The sequence below is a fragment of the Pyrenophora tritici-repentis genome, chromosome 1, assembly GCF_003171515.1.
Source record: "Pyrenophora tritici-repentis strain M4 chromosome 1, whole genome shotgun sequence".
NCBI classification, from domain to species: domain Eukaryota; kingdom Fungi; phylum Ascomycota; class Dothideomycetes; order Pleosporales; family Pleosporaceae; genus Pyrenophora; species Pyrenophora tritici-repentis.
Window position 1 is genome coordinate 4010841 of NC_089390.1, and position 15505 is coordinate 4026345.

At 53.2% G+C, this 15505-nt stretch overlaps 8 protein-coding genes across 8 annotated transcripts; 2 read left to right on the forward strand and 6 right to left on the reverse strand.

The window, feature by feature from the left end:
• Positions 1–1153: 1153 nt before the first annotated feature.
• Positions 1154–2312, reverse strand: PtrM4_015730 (Short-chain alcohol dehydrogenase; the record flags this gene model as incomplete). The annotated part of the gene is made up of 2 exons (XM_066103193.1): positions 1154–2128; positions 2187–2312. 2 exons carry the CDS (start codon positions 2310–2312, stop codon positions 1154–1156), a joined length of 1101 nt encoding a protein of 366 aa, XP_065965395.1.
• Positions 2313–2545: 233 nt separating this feature from the next.
• Positions 2546–2942, reverse strand: PtrM4_015740 (uncharacterized protein; the record flags this gene model as incomplete). The annotated part of the gene is made up of 2 exons (XM_066103194.1): positions 2546–2833; positions 2892–2942. The coding sequence occupies 2 exons, from the start codon at positions 2940–2942 to the stop codon at positions 2546–2548; spliced, it is 339 nt and encodes a 112-aa protein (XP_065965396.1).
• An 81-nt stretch (positions 2943–3023) lies between these two features.
• Positions 3024–4564, forward strand: PtrM4_015750 (uncharacterized protein; the record flags this gene model as incomplete). The annotated part of the gene is made up of 2 exons (XM_066103195.1): positions 3024–3079; positions 3127–4564. 2 exons carry the CDS (start codon positions 3024–3026, stop codon positions 4562–4564), a joined length of 1494 nt encoding a protein of 497 aa, XP_065965397.1.
• A 430-nt stretch (positions 4565–4994) lies between these two features.
• PtrM4_015760 (TT-ORF1 domain containing protein) lies at positions 4995–7152 on the reverse strand (the record flags this gene model as incomplete). Its single annotated transcript, XM_001931485.1, has 5 exons — positions 4995–5945; positions 6003–6380; positions 6431–6557; positions 6662–6831; positions 6931–7152. The coding sequence occupies 5 exons, from the start codon at positions 7150–7152 to the stop codon at positions 4995–4997; spliced, it is 1848 nt and encodes a 615-aa protein (XP_001931520.1).
• A 613-nt stretch (positions 7153–7765) lies between these two features.
• PtrM4_015770 (uncharacterized protein) lies at positions 7766–8020 on the reverse strand (the record flags this gene model as incomplete). Its single annotated transcript, XM_066103196.1, has 1 exon — positions 7766–8020. One exon carries the CDS (start codon positions 8018–8020, stop codon positions 7766–7768), a length of 255 nt encoding a protein of 84 aa, XP_065965398.1.
• A 1671-nt stretch (positions 8021–9691) lies between these two features.
• On the forward strand, positions 9692–11212 carry PtrM4_015780 (BAR domain containing protein; the record flags this gene model as incomplete). The annotated part of the gene is made up of 6 exons (XM_066103197.1): positions 9692–9767; positions 9834–10001; positions 10061–10176; positions 10236–10516; positions 10573–10885; positions 11093–11212. 6 exons carry the CDS (start codon positions 9692–9694, stop codon positions 11210–11212), a joined length of 1074 nt encoding a protein of 357 aa, XP_065965399.1.
• Positions 11213–11686: 474 nt separating this feature from the next.
• On the reverse strand, positions 11687–11906 carry PtrM4_015790 (uncharacterized protein; the record flags this gene model as incomplete). The annotated part of the gene is made up of 2 exons (XM_066103198.1): positions 11687–11731; positions 11793–11906. 2 exons carry the CDS (start codon positions 11904–11906, stop codon positions 11687–11689), a joined length of 159 nt encoding a protein of 52 aa, XP_065965400.1.
• A 1185-nt stretch (positions 11907–13091) lies between these two features.
• PtrM4_015800 (uncharacterized protein) lies at positions 13092–14302 on the reverse strand (the record flags this gene model as incomplete). The annotated part of the gene is made up of 2 exons (XM_066103199.1): positions 13092–13655; positions 13736–14302. The coding sequence occupies 2 exons, from the start codon at positions 14300–14302 to the stop codon at positions 13092–13094; spliced, it is 1131 nt and encodes a 376-aa protein (XP_065965401.1).
• Positions 14303–15505: the final 1203 nt, after the last annotated feature.

Here is a 15505-nt window from a genome sequence, read left to right on the forward strand (position 1 = left end):
AATCCTATCAACATTTTGTTCTCAAGATTGGTTGATTGATTGACAGAAATACAGTGGCTAACTGTTGGTTAGTTGGTTGGCTCCGAATCAAACAAATCAAACAACAATATTGATGAGATATTGATTACTGACAACCTTGATTCTACCCAATGCCACGTTATACCCGAATAGAATAACAGCTGTGCCGTGTTTTTTGCTATCTACGGGTAGCTCTAGTGCTTGGTTATGCGATGTTGGAGGCTAGATTGCAGAACTCCAGGTTTAGTACTTGAATTAGACAAGATGTCTACAAGAAACTACAATCTAATCGGAGTTGTGTGATGAGATCTAGAACACGCCTGTGGGGCGGCACGAAGCACGAACCCGCAGACCCCTTGACGATTTTCAGGCACGACATCACCGCCAATTAGTAACAGGTCGTAGCTTCATTCCTGCACGCCCCCAATACCCCTAAGTACTTCTGTTGTCAAGGGGGTTAAGTAGCGCAGAAGCCGCAACGATGTGTAGCCACCTAGGTGACATAAATTAGTTGACAGCGACACTATGGATAAACCTACTATTCTGTTTATGAAAAACTATCTGGCGGCTACAGTAGCTGTTATATACAGTATTAAGGTGTCAATTTGTTTATGTCGTCCAGGTGCAGCAGATGCGTTGAATTGCCCCACCTGAAGAGTTCCACACCAAAGTCCAGCGTGTGGGACCACCTATCAGCTAGTATCTTATCAATTTTGGTCAATATAAAATCTTTAGTTACGGATTCTTACATCAATCAACCAAGCTTTTGGCTCTAAAACCCGCATCGGTGGTTTAGTGGTAAAATTAGCCGTTGCCATCCAGCTTCTTCAGCAGGACAGTTTCGGCTAGCCCCGGGTTCGATTCCCGGCCGATGCAATGTATTTTTTTGCATTTTTTGATATCTGGGTATCTTTTTTTGCCATATCCGTAAAAAAATCTAGTAGACATGATTGGTGTAGACGTCAATGAGGCTTACGTGGTATATCGTGATCACGACTAACAGAAGCAAGTATTCGAACTTTTATAGGGGCTAGGAACATTTGACAACCGCTTGTGACTTTGGTCGACTTTCTACTAGAGCTTGTGCCGACCCATCACTCCTGATCTTGTTCCTCGTCCTGCTCCTGCTCCTCTTTCAACTGGTCCCTCCCGCCTTCCTCTTCGGGCATAGATACGGGGAACGAAAGATGCTTCCAATCCTCAATCTAGAACACATGAGCCGCGCTGTCATTAAGCAGTTGTCGCACTTGACACATACCTCTTCAGTGATACTTTTTAATCGATCTCGGATACTCTCTACAGCATAGCTACCCAAAATCAGGCGTAAGGGAGGATAACTACAATGGCCCAGCTGCCACACCAGTTCGGCGCTTTTCACAGCGCTCACTGGCTGTCGATCATTCAACCACTGTACCATCCGACGCGCATGTTGCGCGGGACTAGTCAGTGTAGAGTATGGCTCGCTAGGATTCGGCTTTACGGAAAAGTGGCCGTAACGTTTTGGCTTTGGAGGACCTGCGCATGGAGTGAGGGCCGACGTATGACTGGTGAGTGACATGTTGTCATCTGGTTCATCCAGTCGGACATGGCCGGGTTCAACCAGGGTTGCTTTGATGTTGAAAATATCGACCTCGTATAGCATGGACTCTATGAGGCCCTCGACGGCATATTTGGTCGCGCAATACGGGCCAAGTCCTGGCACGCCAAGTGCACCGGCTGTGGAGGAGAAGATGAGGTAACGGCCAGAATTTTGGGCGCGAAAGTAGGGGAGAGACAGCTGTATGATGTGAAGAGTACCGAGGAAGTTTGTGGTGAACTGATTGCGCAGGTCGTAGTCGTCCTGGTCTTCACATGCTGCTATGACGCCGTAGCCGGTGCTGTTCGCTATGACGTCCACCTGGCCCCAATGATGGATACTCTTCTTGAACACCTGATGCACAGTCTCACGGACTCTCACGTCGCATAGTAGTCCCAGACAGTTTTTACTGTTCCACTTCTCCATTTGCTCTGGTGTGTTCTCTTCGGTCCATCCCACGGCGGTGCACTGGTCTCCGTGTGCCAGTATCGCGCGAACGAGGGAACGGCCTATGTGACCGGTCGCTCCGAAGACCTATATATAGCAATCAGCAAGTGAACCAAGTTTTCTTGTTTGTTTATAGATGCCATACAATCCATGTTGCTCGTTTGGGCGGGTTATGCTCTGATGGTGGCTCGCATGTGGCGGGTAGCATCAGGTTCGCATTGTGCGCGGCAGCGCCCGGCGAAACGCTCTGGCTCAGTGTATCAAAGTCCATGAGGAATTGAAGACCATGTCCTACAGAGCAGCGTGAAGGCAAGCTGTCTCAGATGGTGGGGAGCTCGACTAGCCAATCGGAGTTTCAACTGCCGCTATCTCCGCCAGCGCAAGTGAAGGGACATCCAAGTGCAGAAAAGAGCGCGACAAGGATCATGGCCATGTGGTGTAGTGTGGGGGTTTTTGGACTAGAGATTTCGTGTTGGCGATGCCCAAGGTAGTTGTGTCTAGCTCTCAAGGCATGATGAAGCGTCTCTCGTCGAGCAGGAAGCGAAGGCCGTCAATAGCCAACTGGCTCGGAAAGGCGTGCTGGCGGTTCATAAAGTTGCTGACGAGGATGAAGAACATGATGAAGATGTCCAGGTGCATGGGCGACGTGAGGAAGAAGTGGTAGGCCAGGAACAAAAAGGCTTGTGTTCGGTATCGGCTCTTGATGGACCGGATAACTCTGGCCGCCTTGATGGCGGCAACGCGATTAGTCGGGACCTTGAAGGCAATGACTTTTGAGAGAGTGGGCATTTTCTGGGGTAACCTGGGGGTTAGCAGAGATGACGTGGTGGAGAGCCATGGGGGAATGGACACTGCAGCCCGCCCCCTTATCGATAGTGCTGGTAGGGGAGTGGATCTGCATTCCCGTTCCAACTTTCGCAAACACCACAGCCAGTTCCCAATATGGAACTACTCGGCCGATAACGGGATGCAAGTCGCGAACATGGCAGACGAAGTTCCCACGGCCGTGCCGCTTGCAACACCAGCCGGCTCGTCATCGTATGGCCATGGTCAGCCCAAGCAGAACCCCCACTAACCCAAGCCAGGCTCTCCTTCACCCAAGGCTTCCTGCTCGGCCAGCTTTCCATTGCAATCTTGATTTTCTGCTTCATAAAGTTCTTTATCTTTGGAGAACCCCCGTCGGCCGATGACCGAGCATTGCACCTCAATTCGCTCAGACGGGCGCGGACACTAGCACACCAGCAGTCGTACAAGCAATTGCGGACGCGCGCGAACTCTACGTCCCTGTCACTCCGCCACAAGCCCTCGACAAGCATAATACGAAAGGGAGAAGAGACCAGAGGCGGACCGAGCATAGCCACCATCCTCGCCAAGACATACTACAATGTGAAGGGACACCAACCCGAGAGTCTGGACTGGTTCAACGTGCTCATTGCGCAAACCATAGCACAGCTGCGAGCCGATGCGCGACAGGACGATGCCATTCTTACCTCACTCACCGAGGTGCTCAACACGGGCAGCAAGCCCGACTGGATAGGCGAGATCAAGGTGACGGAGATAGCGCTGGGCGACGAATTCCCCATCTTCAGTAACTGCAGAGTCATGCCCGCGGAAGATGGATTCTGGTATGGACCAGGAAGCACAGGCAACGACAAGGAAAGGCTACAGGCCCGAATGGATGTTGATCTGAGCGACGTCATCACCATCGGTGTCGAAACGACGTTGAATTTGAACTGGCCAAAGCCCATGTCTGCAGTTCTGCCAGTTGCGCTGGCCGTGAGCATTGTGCGCTTCTCGGGAACCCTGGCAATGTCATTTATACCCTCCTCATCGCCTCCGTCTACCACAGCGCCCATGCCGTCGCCGACAAGCAACACGCATCGCAGCTCTTCTCCAAGCCGCCCTGCATCCTCCTCTGGCGCGCCACCGCATCGACCAACGACGCTGGCATTCACCTTCCTCGATGATTACCGACTCGATCTTTCCGTGCGGTCGCTAGTCGGATCACGTTCGCGGCTTCAGGACGTGCCTAAGATTGCGCAACTCATCGAATCCCGCGTCCATGCCTGGTTCGACGAGCGCGCCGTCGAACCTCGTTTCCAGCAGATCGTCCTCCCCTCGCTCTGGCCACGAAAACACAATACCAGAGGCGGAGCCCCCGAGGACACTGAAGCAGCAGCAGAAGGGGAAGAAGGACTAGACGAGGATGATTTCGCCGTCGTGGACGGTAACGGCACAGCTCCTGGTTCAACGTCCTACATACCCAGTCCCATAGCCGAGAACGTGACGCTGGAAGAGCGCATAGAAGCAGAAGGTGCGAAAATGCGGGAAGCAGAAATAAGAGCAGGCGTCCGCAAACCTAGCGCGTCGCAAGAGCGCAGTCGAGGCAGGGACGACCGTGCAGATGGCATGCGCTGGCGAGGTGAGCAGCGGGAAAGAACGACGGGGTCGGGTAGACCTAAACTCCAGAGTAGGACGACTACGGGTATTGCTAAGGCCATACCAGGGGCCTTGCCTCGATGACACACAGCCTGTCCATGTATAACTTGACGAAATGAGTAAAATTTGTACAATATGATATATCAGCAAGCAAGGGCGTCGCGGGGAAAGCGTCATTCATGTATCTTGCAATGTACCAGATAAAAGTTCGTATGATGATTCATTCATACGACTAGAGACAACACAAGCAACCATGGTCGTATTAGTCTTGCACAGCAAATAATGCGACTGCTCCTATCTGACTCGCAAGCCCAACAGACAAATAAGATTCCCACCTTGGACCTATAATCGCTCAATCATGTAAATGTGATGTGGAAAAAGATGAAAATAGAAACGCCATGGGTATCCCTCGCAGGTTTCTATTCGCGCATGGCCCTCTGTGTCCGGAATACAGGCGGAGAGACTAAGAATTACCGCTTCTCGTCTGTTCAAATCAACTCGAACAATGCCCGCTTTACTGCCAGCTAGCAGTAGGTGTAGACACAGGTTGTTGTGTGGGAGCGCTGATGCTGGCGGGAGAGATATCCGTGGGTTGCTGCTGTTGGGGCTTTGGGGCCTCGTCCGGAGCGCTGTATGGTGGTGTGGGAGCAGAAAAGAACCCGTCTAGTTTGGGTAGCGCATCTGTATTATTACAAAGTGCTTGGTGGCCAGCAGCTGTGACAGACACTTGTTCCGACGACTCAGGGAGGCCGTTGGGGACTACGGCGGCTGTTGCTGTTGATGGCTCGAGAAGCGCTTTCTTTTGTGCGGCAATCTCATCGTCGATGCCATTTGTCATGACCGTGTCTTCGCCTTGAGGGGCTGCAGGTGCATCAGATGCGCCTTTGCGATAGTGTAGAGTGACGATGAGGGAATGTTGTTCGTCTTCGTCCTCTGACGAATCACCAGCTGCGTCCTGATCATCGTCGTCCAGCTCCATCTGGTCCACTTCTTCCTCGTCATCGTCTCCACCATCCCAAGATGTGGCGTCCTCGTCGTCCGAGTCGAGTCTTCGTTCCAACACACGGCCGTTCGTGGTGCCTCTGTTGGCAGCGCGTGTTGCTCGACCGTGGCCGAGCTGTGGCTCCTCGGACATGTCTGAGCGTACATAGTCTCCGTTTACAGACGACCCGTGGTCGGTGACTTGTCCACTGTGCAGTATCTCGCCATAGAGGCCGGTTGCGCGAGACCGGACTTGTCGGCCGCTGGCGGTGACGGTAGGACCTGAGGGTGCGGCCGGTGTGTCGCGAGCTGACTGTCGCCCCGATCGTCGGACAGAGAGGTTATCCGAGTCGAAATCATCCTCTTCATCGTACGTGTATCGCTGGCGCTTGCCACGGGTGCGCATTTCGTATGGGGCGAAGCCGGGTTCGGGGCGTGTGAAAGCATCCTTGCGCTGGCGCGTGTATTCGCGACGCTTGCGTTTCTATAGGGGTTTTGTTAGTACAAGCAAAACATGTTCGTCGAGGTGGGTAGAGCCTACGTTTTCTGAGGCCTCGAAGCGTGGGATAGCGTTTAGCATGCGCTCGCCCAGTGCCCTAGCTTCCTTGTGCCCATCCTCCTCTTCCAGCTTCTTGGCAAGCACTCTCAATTCCTCAATCGACCCAGCAACACTGATCCATTGCACCTTCTTCAGCTTCGGGTCGCTTTCACGGTAGATGCGGAAGTGGGTATCATTTTGGCCTTCGACTAGATAGTACCGACGCTTGTCGCCGTCGCGACCCCAAGCTTGCACCGACAAGGGTATATTTGTGTCTAGTTTGTCCTTGGTAGATCGAGACTTGTATGCGTTACTGATGATGGCTTTGATTTGCTCGTTCTGGTTCAGGCTCCAGAGGCAAAGGGAATGGAGGAGGGTAATCTGGTGAGACGGTTAGCATTGGGCGACAATCGGCTATGGCGACTACGCACTCGTTCTTCTGCCGTCATGGTGTTGAAGTTGCGACCACCACTGAGGGGGTTGCCCGTCCATTTACTTGGCCATTGTGATTTCTGGGTTTGGATGGCCTCTTCGAGAGCGCGACCATAGTGACCCTTTCTGTATAGTACGACAACGTCAGCATATGCACCCTTTCATACGGTCGACAATACCCTCGCGACCGTGGAATTTGTATTTGGAAAGTGCAAAGGGGCCGGACTGACTCGACAGGTTTCTTGCGATTGAGGACAAGTCCGAGCAGGGCGCATAGCAAGCCCTCAACATCGGCCGACGGCGTGTCTTCTGCGACACCCAGCTCGATGTCTTGGGGCCCAACATGAGGAGAACCGCGTGGGAATGCTTCGTTGAATCGTGACCGGAACATTACAATAAACTATGCGCCGTAGTATTAGCCATGTCCATAAGGTGAGGCGCTTCGCGATTGTCGTCTAACGCGGCGCGTTCTGACGCGACCGACGCGTCCAATACGTACAGCAATGTCTGGATTATCCTCCGGAACAGGCTCATGTGGCGGTGACGCTGCCCTTTTTCTTGGGGGCGGCGACGGTGAGCGTTGCTTGAAAAAGGTCAAGATAGTGCCGTTCTTCTTCTTTTTCTGCGGTGTCGCCTTCTTTGTCGTCGCTTCTGGGACCTCAACCTCCATCTCGTCATCGGTTGGGGGCGCAGACGATAGGGACGAGTCCGAGTCAGCCATGGTTGCTGAGTTGTGTGGGTTGATGTTGGTGATTGTAGTTGGGGCTGGGCTGCGGGACGAGGAGAGGAACTGCGAACAGAGCACGGTTAGGCACGCATGAGGTAATGCCTTTTCGCTAGCACAAGAGATCGACTAAATAGATCCCTGTAGCCGGATATCAGGACAATAGTTTGATACACCTGGCCTGTCTTTGTTTGGTGCAGCAATCACCAGGCGCATTTGAACAAGGTCGATATGTAGAGTAGGCAAGGCAAATCCAGTTTCTTCATTTCAAATGTGTCATTTGTGAATTTCATGTTACTGTACTTCTTCCACCCATTTACAACTCGCGACGGTCCAGCTCTGAGAAGCGAGATATTCCACCACTAGCACGACTTCGACATTCTTCTCTCCCAGAGCAACAGCTCTAGTATAATAGACCCTAGAGTACCCGGGCGCCAAAGGAATACTTGACAGCGTGGCTAAGCACCGAATAAGCGTGTCGGACGCCTACATTGGCCTTTGTACACTAGCGTGTCAAGTATCCCATGCCATCATGTCCCAGCCTTCAAATCCCAAGTACCGGGTGAAAAAAACAACACGAGGGTAGAGTTTGCAAGACTTTGATGGCCCCTTACATCTCAGCGCTAGATGTGGTTGATTTCTGCACATGTACGTGGTCGTCCCAATGGTGCCGGTCCGAGATTTTGAGGGCACCGATTGTGCGGGGGTACTCAGCGATTGCGCGCCCCGTAGATTCCACAGCCGCGCACAACATTCCAGAGCTATTTGGTGTTGCCGGGTATCGCAGGTAAACCTCTGATGAATCGCTCCTTCTCTTTAATAGACTCCGAAAGCCTACGACTAAGCCAACTAGCACGAGATGCATGTACGAAGCATAGGAACTAATTAGACGATACTAGACGTCTTCCAGACTGCATCTACGGCGTTTATAGTGGCTGCATGGTTGCATGTCTGCCTGCCGCCTTTGCTGCTGGATATTCGAATATTCGTGCAGTGCTGAAGTTGCAGCGCCTGCACACCCACCTCTCGTCACATCTTCACTTGTATCTGCTGCTTTGGAATCTAGATAGCTGCACACCGGGCGAGCACGATTAAAGAGACGCTGCGTTCTACCATGGAGATATCGGGGATGAGCAGGCCGGGAGAGGCGGAAAAATTGCGCAATTAAAGGAATGCGATTGCGTGCATTCATCGTGTGCAATGAACAGCGATGTGAAGGCGTTGTTGGAGTGCTGTTGGTGTGCGTGGAACTAGAGGCGAATTTGAGGTTGCGGATTGCGAAGTCAGGTTGGCGCTTACCAAATCACGTGTCCTAAAGTGCACTGATCGATCATGTACATGTACATGTGGACGCATGCGCCGAATCTCCACTAGAAGCAATCTGAGCATCCAGGAAGCGCGATAATGCAACCGGCGCAAGTGAGAGTGACATGTACTCGCATCAATCATGGTGCTGGAAACGTGACTGGCCGGCCGTCCAAGGTTCTCGTCTGCGCACATGTGTAGGTCACCGATGACAGCAAGTTCCAGGCGATCAACCATGTGCAGGATTTGGGCTCGACTTGCAAAGGCTACCGTGTTGGCTGCAGCCAAGATGAACCGTCTTGATATAGGAAGGAGATATAGGGCGCTTCCTGCATCCTGGAGAGTCTGGACGGCGCACTAGAAGGCTTCTGCGTCGTATGGCTGCACATGATGGCAATGTGCATGCCATAGCTGGGCGCCATGGCAAATCCGACGGTCAAGACGAGTGGTCCTGCTCGCGGTGATTTGCTCGGCCTGTGGTGACGACGGCGGAGACAGGAGAGCGGCTAACAAAAGTCACTTGGTTGGTGAGATGCTGATGGGCAGGGCTGAAACTTAGCAAGACAGGACATGTGCTCGACGAGATGGATGAGACGGTGCGATGACACTGAGCGGCCTTCAGCGGCAACAAAGACTGGATGGTTATGTGGAGTCGGGAGTTGCCGACGTCGAGATGCCAAAGATAGATCAGAGTTGTGGTAGGTAGACGTGGTGGGTTCAAACGGAGAAACGGAGACTATACAGGCGGGCGAGTGACAGAGTGGCTAGACGCGTCAATAATGGGTCTGGGTACATTGAACACGCGTTGGCTCTTCCCAGCATTTGCTTCTGCCGCACAAACTGTCCACAGATACGAAACCAGTCTCCTGTCTCGATTCCAAGCCCCTGATTGACTGCTGCTTCCTTCTTTAGTCGTGCAATTGCTTGTTGCACGTCTTGTCGCTGCGTGTTGAACTGTCCCGCTGTCCCTCCCCTGCTCTCTCCTCCGCCTCCATGGTTGCGGTTGGGTGCACGTATCGATAGTTATTCCCTGCACAGCACAAGCACTTTACCGTTATCACATCCCCACCACCGTCATTCCGCCTCTTTTGGTCTTGCTGGCCTCTACCGTACACACACCACACATACGCATCCCCACACAACTACACACACACACACGCCACGCCACACCACACCAAACATGAATGTCACGAAGAAATTCGATCGCTTCAAGCAATGGACAAACGAAAAGATGGGCGCCGAAGCCCGCACCGGCCTGTCGGACGAGTTCAAGGCGCTCGAGGTGGAGATGAACCTGCGTCATGAGGGTATGTATGCACGAGTCTTGGGACCTACAGCTGCCAGAGATTGAGATGCTGACGAGATTACCACAGGCATGGACAAGATGCAGCAGGCCATGGCCGTCTATGTAAAGTCGCTCTCCAAGCGCGCAGAGGGCGCCGACAAGGAGAAGCAGCTGCCAGGCGGTCACTTGGGCTCTTCCATGGTGACGCACGGCGAGGACTTTGAACCCGACTCGGAATTCGGAATGTGCCTGTCTTGTAGGTTCCGTCCCATACTGCAACCTTGCATGCCATACATATGCTGATGTGATTGCCAGCCCTGGGCCGCGCAAACGAGCGTCTGGCAAGAGTGCAAGAGACATATGTAGCCAGTGCTACGTCATCATGGCTCGAGGGCCTTGAGCGCTCCCTCGTCCAAATGAAAGAGTACCAGGTAGGCACAAGAGTCGGATGCATTACAAGTCGGCTCACGATACTAACTACCACGGCCAGGCCACACGCAAGAAGCTCGAGACGCGCCGGCTCGCATATGACACGTCGCTCGCCAAGATGCAAAAGACGAAGAAGGAGGACTTCCGCATGGAGGAGGAACTTCGCTCGCAAAAGGCAAAGTACGAGGAGACGAGCGAGGAGGTGTTCCGAAGGATGCAGGACATCAAGGAGTCCGAGGTCGACATGGTCCAGGACCTGACTGCCTTCCTCGAGGCCGAACTCAGCTACTACGACCGCTGCCGTGAGATACTCCTGACGGTGAAGCGGGAATGGCCGGTTAGGTGAGCACCACTGAGCACTGTCCAGGAAGCGTAAGCACTGCTGACCCGTGAAATAGGGAGAACCGGGCCCTGGCCTCTCGCCCAGCACGATCTCGGTCCAATACGGCCCATGGCTACGCCGAGCGCTTCAATCCGGTAGAAGAAGAGCCAGAGCCAGAGCCAACGCGCATGACCATCCCCAAGTTATCTAAACAGCGAAGCCGCTCCCCCGTACCCGACCAATCTCCCAGTGGCTACTCTCTGCGCCCCTCCATCAGCCGTACTTCTACCTACGACAACTCTGCCCGAGAGGACTCCCCGGCCCGCCGATTGGCCCGCGTCCCTACCGATTCCTCTACCATATCCTCTGGTCGTAACAATCTGCGTCCAGTGCGTCGCGCCAGTTCCACTCAACAAAATGCTTTTGCCGACGACTACGAAGACGACGACTACGATGCTTCCGCCAGCAACGGCAATAGTTATCGACGCAACGACCGCGATCGATCGCCACCGAGCCCGGACACCGCGTCGTCTGTTGGTAGCGCACGCGGCAGCGCAATTTCGAGGGCTGCAAGCTGGACCGCGGCCTCTGATCAGGGAGGCAACGGCAAGAAAGCCCCGCCGCCACCGCCCCCATCAAGGGCGAAGAAGCCGCCGCCACCTCCACCTCCAATGAAGCGAAGTGCGTTGAGTGAGACTCAGCTAGCACGCTACTAGGCTGCTTCCAGCATCTGCTCTTGACATCTTCTGCTAACACGTGCGTGACGCAGAGCTCATGTCGTCTTCCGTCAGAGTCACTAGTTGGTAAAGCCAGTGCCCAGGTGCTTGCAGTTCTTGTTCGAGCTTCACCAATTCAAAATTTGGGTTTGCATCACTCACCCCAGCACGGCTCGGCGTATATGGCGTTTGATTGTCGGTCTATCTTGTGTCTTTGTTGGCGGTGTTTTGGACCATGGCCACTCCTACGGCGCATTCTAGCATCGAGACGGCATCAGTTGCGGTCTCTTAATACAGTTTTTTTATTACTCGCATGCAATTGTGTCAATTCTATGTACTTTTTGTGCGAGCATCGAGCAGTCGTACAGTGGAGGAACAGTCGTGCGTCCCACCGTGAACAAGCTGTAATCAATCTTGGCGTGGTCTGGCGACTACACCGACGTAAGAATCTTCTGATTACGCCGGGTCCACACATCACTGCTCGTATTTCTGCTGTTGAGACGGAAAATTCCAGTTCTCCTAACCGCACCGTCAGCATTCCAACCTGAGTTATAATTGCACACGATTGGTCATAACTTACCCACTGCTGCAATCCGCCGTTTGGACTCCTAGTCCCAAACTCGTTGTGATGCGCCGCCGTATCGACAGGTACGAAAATGGCGCCTGTATCCTGCTGGCCTGCTGCACCACCCATGGCACTCCACACATCGAAATCCTCTGCGCCGCCGCCGCCGCCGCCATTCAAACTCCCGAGGATACTGTCAAAATCGACATTAAGACCGTCGAGTGTTCCCGTTGTCGGCGTTCTCTGCAGCTGACTGTGGATATTATGCGGTGGCGTTTGTTGCGCGCCAAATGACGGGCTTGTGACGGAGCCACCACTAGGGCCGCCGAACGAGGGCAGAGGCTGCAAAGTAGGATGTTGCTGTGGAGCGACATGTTGGCGTTTTTTATTGAACCCTTTCATCACGTAAAAGGCTTCTAGATTTTCCTTTACGGTAAAGAGCAGGTCTGAACAGCGTTCTCGCACACCTACGCCGTAGCAATGCCCGAAGATGTGGTCGATGATGGTGGCCATGCGCTCTTTGCGGGGCAGATCGGGCGTGCGGTAGAGTTCGGTGAGGAGAAGTAGAACAGCATGGTATTGTTGGTACGTTGTCGAATACCAGGCCCAAGATGAGAGCGAGGGGAGCGTGTCTAGTGTCGCACCTATCTCGAGTGTTGTGAGAGCTGCGGCGAGGAGCACATCGCGGAGCCGATTTTCAGAGTCTGAACGCGGCTGGAGGGATGTCTGGGGCAGATGGCGGTAGAGGAGCATCGAATCGCAGCGTGACATGAGAAGGGTCGCTACTAGGCCCGCGTATCGTTGTATAGGGACGTTGGCGTCGAGATACTGGAGGTATTTTGACTGGATCTGACGCTTCTTTGCTTCGACCCTGGCACGTAGATCGTGCAAGGTAATGTGCTTGCGATCCATTTCAATCCTGCCACGGAATATGAGACGATGGATCTCGTTGCATTCATACCGAATTAGTGACAGTGTAACGTCCGACCATCCGTTTGTGGAAGTTGGATGCTGTTGCCAGCTTGGGCTACCAAACTCGAAGACATCATCGTCGACATTGAGAGGCAGAGCAATGTCAAAGTCATCGGCGCGTATCGAGGGATGGGGACCTTGGGCCTCTGCTGTCTTAAAGTCCAGAAAGCAGATCTGGTACCAGAGGAGAGATCGCACGTGCCGTTGTAATGGTGTCAGACTGTTGGCCGAGCTGTGGCTCATGCGGTGTATGCCTATGCACTGAGCCAGACGAACCAGGGCGCCGACTACAACAGATGTTGCTCGGGAGATTTGCGCACGACAAAGTGGGATCTAAATGTGTTAACGGGTACTTGAGTTGCCAATAACATCCCAGTCACGTACAAGATAGATTGTCAAGGCCTGTAAAGTCCTTATGTTGGACGTCTTCGCCCAATTCGCGCGCAGTAATGCTCGCTCAGTAGCTTTCTGCAGCCTCAGGAACAGGTCCTCTTTGGTAATGCCAAACTGCGACTTGGCTTGCAGTGGGGAGACAGACGCGGCTGCGGCCATACAGACGGCCAAGATCAAGGCAGTGCATGAGTTCTGGTTTGGATTCCCGATTTCAATGTTCATCCAGAAGCGTTCAAATAGTCGCTTGAAGGATGGCAAATGCAGGACATGGGCCAGTGGACTGACAGCCTCGGTATACCGCTGGAATAGGGCTTCTGCCTCCATCTTGGTCGGCAACTGCGGGGCTTGAACATCATTACCTTGGTGCACAGAAAGCGAACCACCAAGGAGTAGATTCAGAGACGGTGCGAGCGACGGCATTTGTTCGGCTGATAGGAGAGCCGACGACTGCGTTGCCCTTTGGCCTGCGACTGACGCGGCCGGTGTGGTGCTCTCAGACAACAGCTTGCCGAGCTACACAGCATTTCAGTTTGCGTTCAAGATCAGGCAATGCAAAACGCAGGACAAACAGACGTGGATAGGGCAGAAAGTACCTCTTCGGCATACTGGGGACGGAAGAAACCAGTAACATTTTCACAAATAATCATCCGCCCGATTCGAATCGTGAGATCCGTCGCAATCTGATCTTCGTCATCGTCCTCATCTTCGTACACATCATCCTGCGTCTCCTCGGGTTCCGCAGGCAGCCTCTCCCAGGCGTCTGTCTCGGGCTCAACATCTTGCTGGTAGGCTTCCCACTCATAGTCGCGGGGCGGCGTTCCCGGCGTGGTGGTGTCGACAGAGTTCGCGTTGTCGTACCCATCGGGCAAACTGGCGCCACTCTGCGTGCGCACAGGGAGATTCTTGGTCCAATCCGGGATGGTTACACCAGAACCGCTCTTGCTCTGCGCACGCTCTCTCTGCTCCCTCTCTTTCTTGCGCGCCGCGCTTTCAGGGACGGTGATGAAGATACATTCGCGTCCGAAGGCTGTGCAGTTTTGGCAGGGATGCGTTTTGGAGCATCGCGACTTGCGTGTCCGACACTCGACACACGAGTTAATGGGGCGTGGGTTTCTGCGGCGGACCACTCGAGACTGCAAGACCTGACCGTGTTCTGGCATGTCTCACAATCCTCATCTTCGCGCCATCGGGTGAGGTTTCGGAGGGTGGCTGTGGTGATGGTGGAGAATAGCGATCGGACGTCGGCCCGCTGGACACCCGGCGTCTTATGGCTTTAACACTCGGTCATCGCCTACATGCACGTGTTCAGCCTTGCGTGAAGCTCTTGGCTTCGAGGGGTTAGCAGACTTTTCGCCGCCTTCGGAGTCATGCAGGTACCAACTCAACAACTGTCAGTCGTAGGCTTTCCCATAGGCTCTCCATGTTGGCTGTGCCGCCAAGGTAGCTGGCCCCGCCTCAGGCTTCACCGGACCGCCTTTCAGTCCAATGCTCGTTGCGTTGTGTGGCACACACCAGTATCATGCAGACTTGAGCTATCCGGTTTTGCGCAAAGCTCCTTATACTTAGACCTAAGGCATCAATAAACTAGCCCAATGGCTCTACTGTACAGGTTGTGGTTGTGGAGGCGAGGTAGTAACCTACAGTAAGCGGGTTTGGCGCCATCTCCGCAACACCACACCACGCCACCCTACGACATAAATCTCGCGGCATATCCCGCTTGTCCCTAAACAAGCTCTCCGATTAACCTTCTGATACAAAACTTTGTATTCAAGCCTCTAGGTGAATGGCTAAGATTTATATTTGCAAACTAAGCTACACGGCGATCATCACCATCTCGTGACTGTATCATGTTATTTCGTGTAGTCGACGAGACGATTGAACATCATAGCGATATTCTCGTGTTATGGTCAAAATTCTCATACAAGATTCATATCCAATCAAGTGTTTCGGACGAAGCAAGTGGATATTGTACAAGTCTTTACTCATTTAGATGGCAGTAGCACCGGGTTGACGTAAAATTTCCGACAGCGACAGCGTGTGTAAGACTTATCCGTCACCCCTGATCCTCCAGGCGTGTCTGGCGCCTGCAGTAGTCTCTACATACTAACATGTCAAGTATCTAATGTCACCTAGGTATGTAGATGGAACGATGAACCGCATGTCCAATCCCTATTCATAGATCAAAGCTACATGCTCTATCGCTAAATAACATCCCCCGCTCTATAACTAGGTCCCCATGCGTATTAAGACTGGACTTTTTCACTCACATCATCGACTGTAATCAAGCAAATTTAGCAAAAAACAGGAGCAAGGAAAAAGATTTACCACTAAAATTTCGTTGAAGCCCGACCTTCTAAAGGACT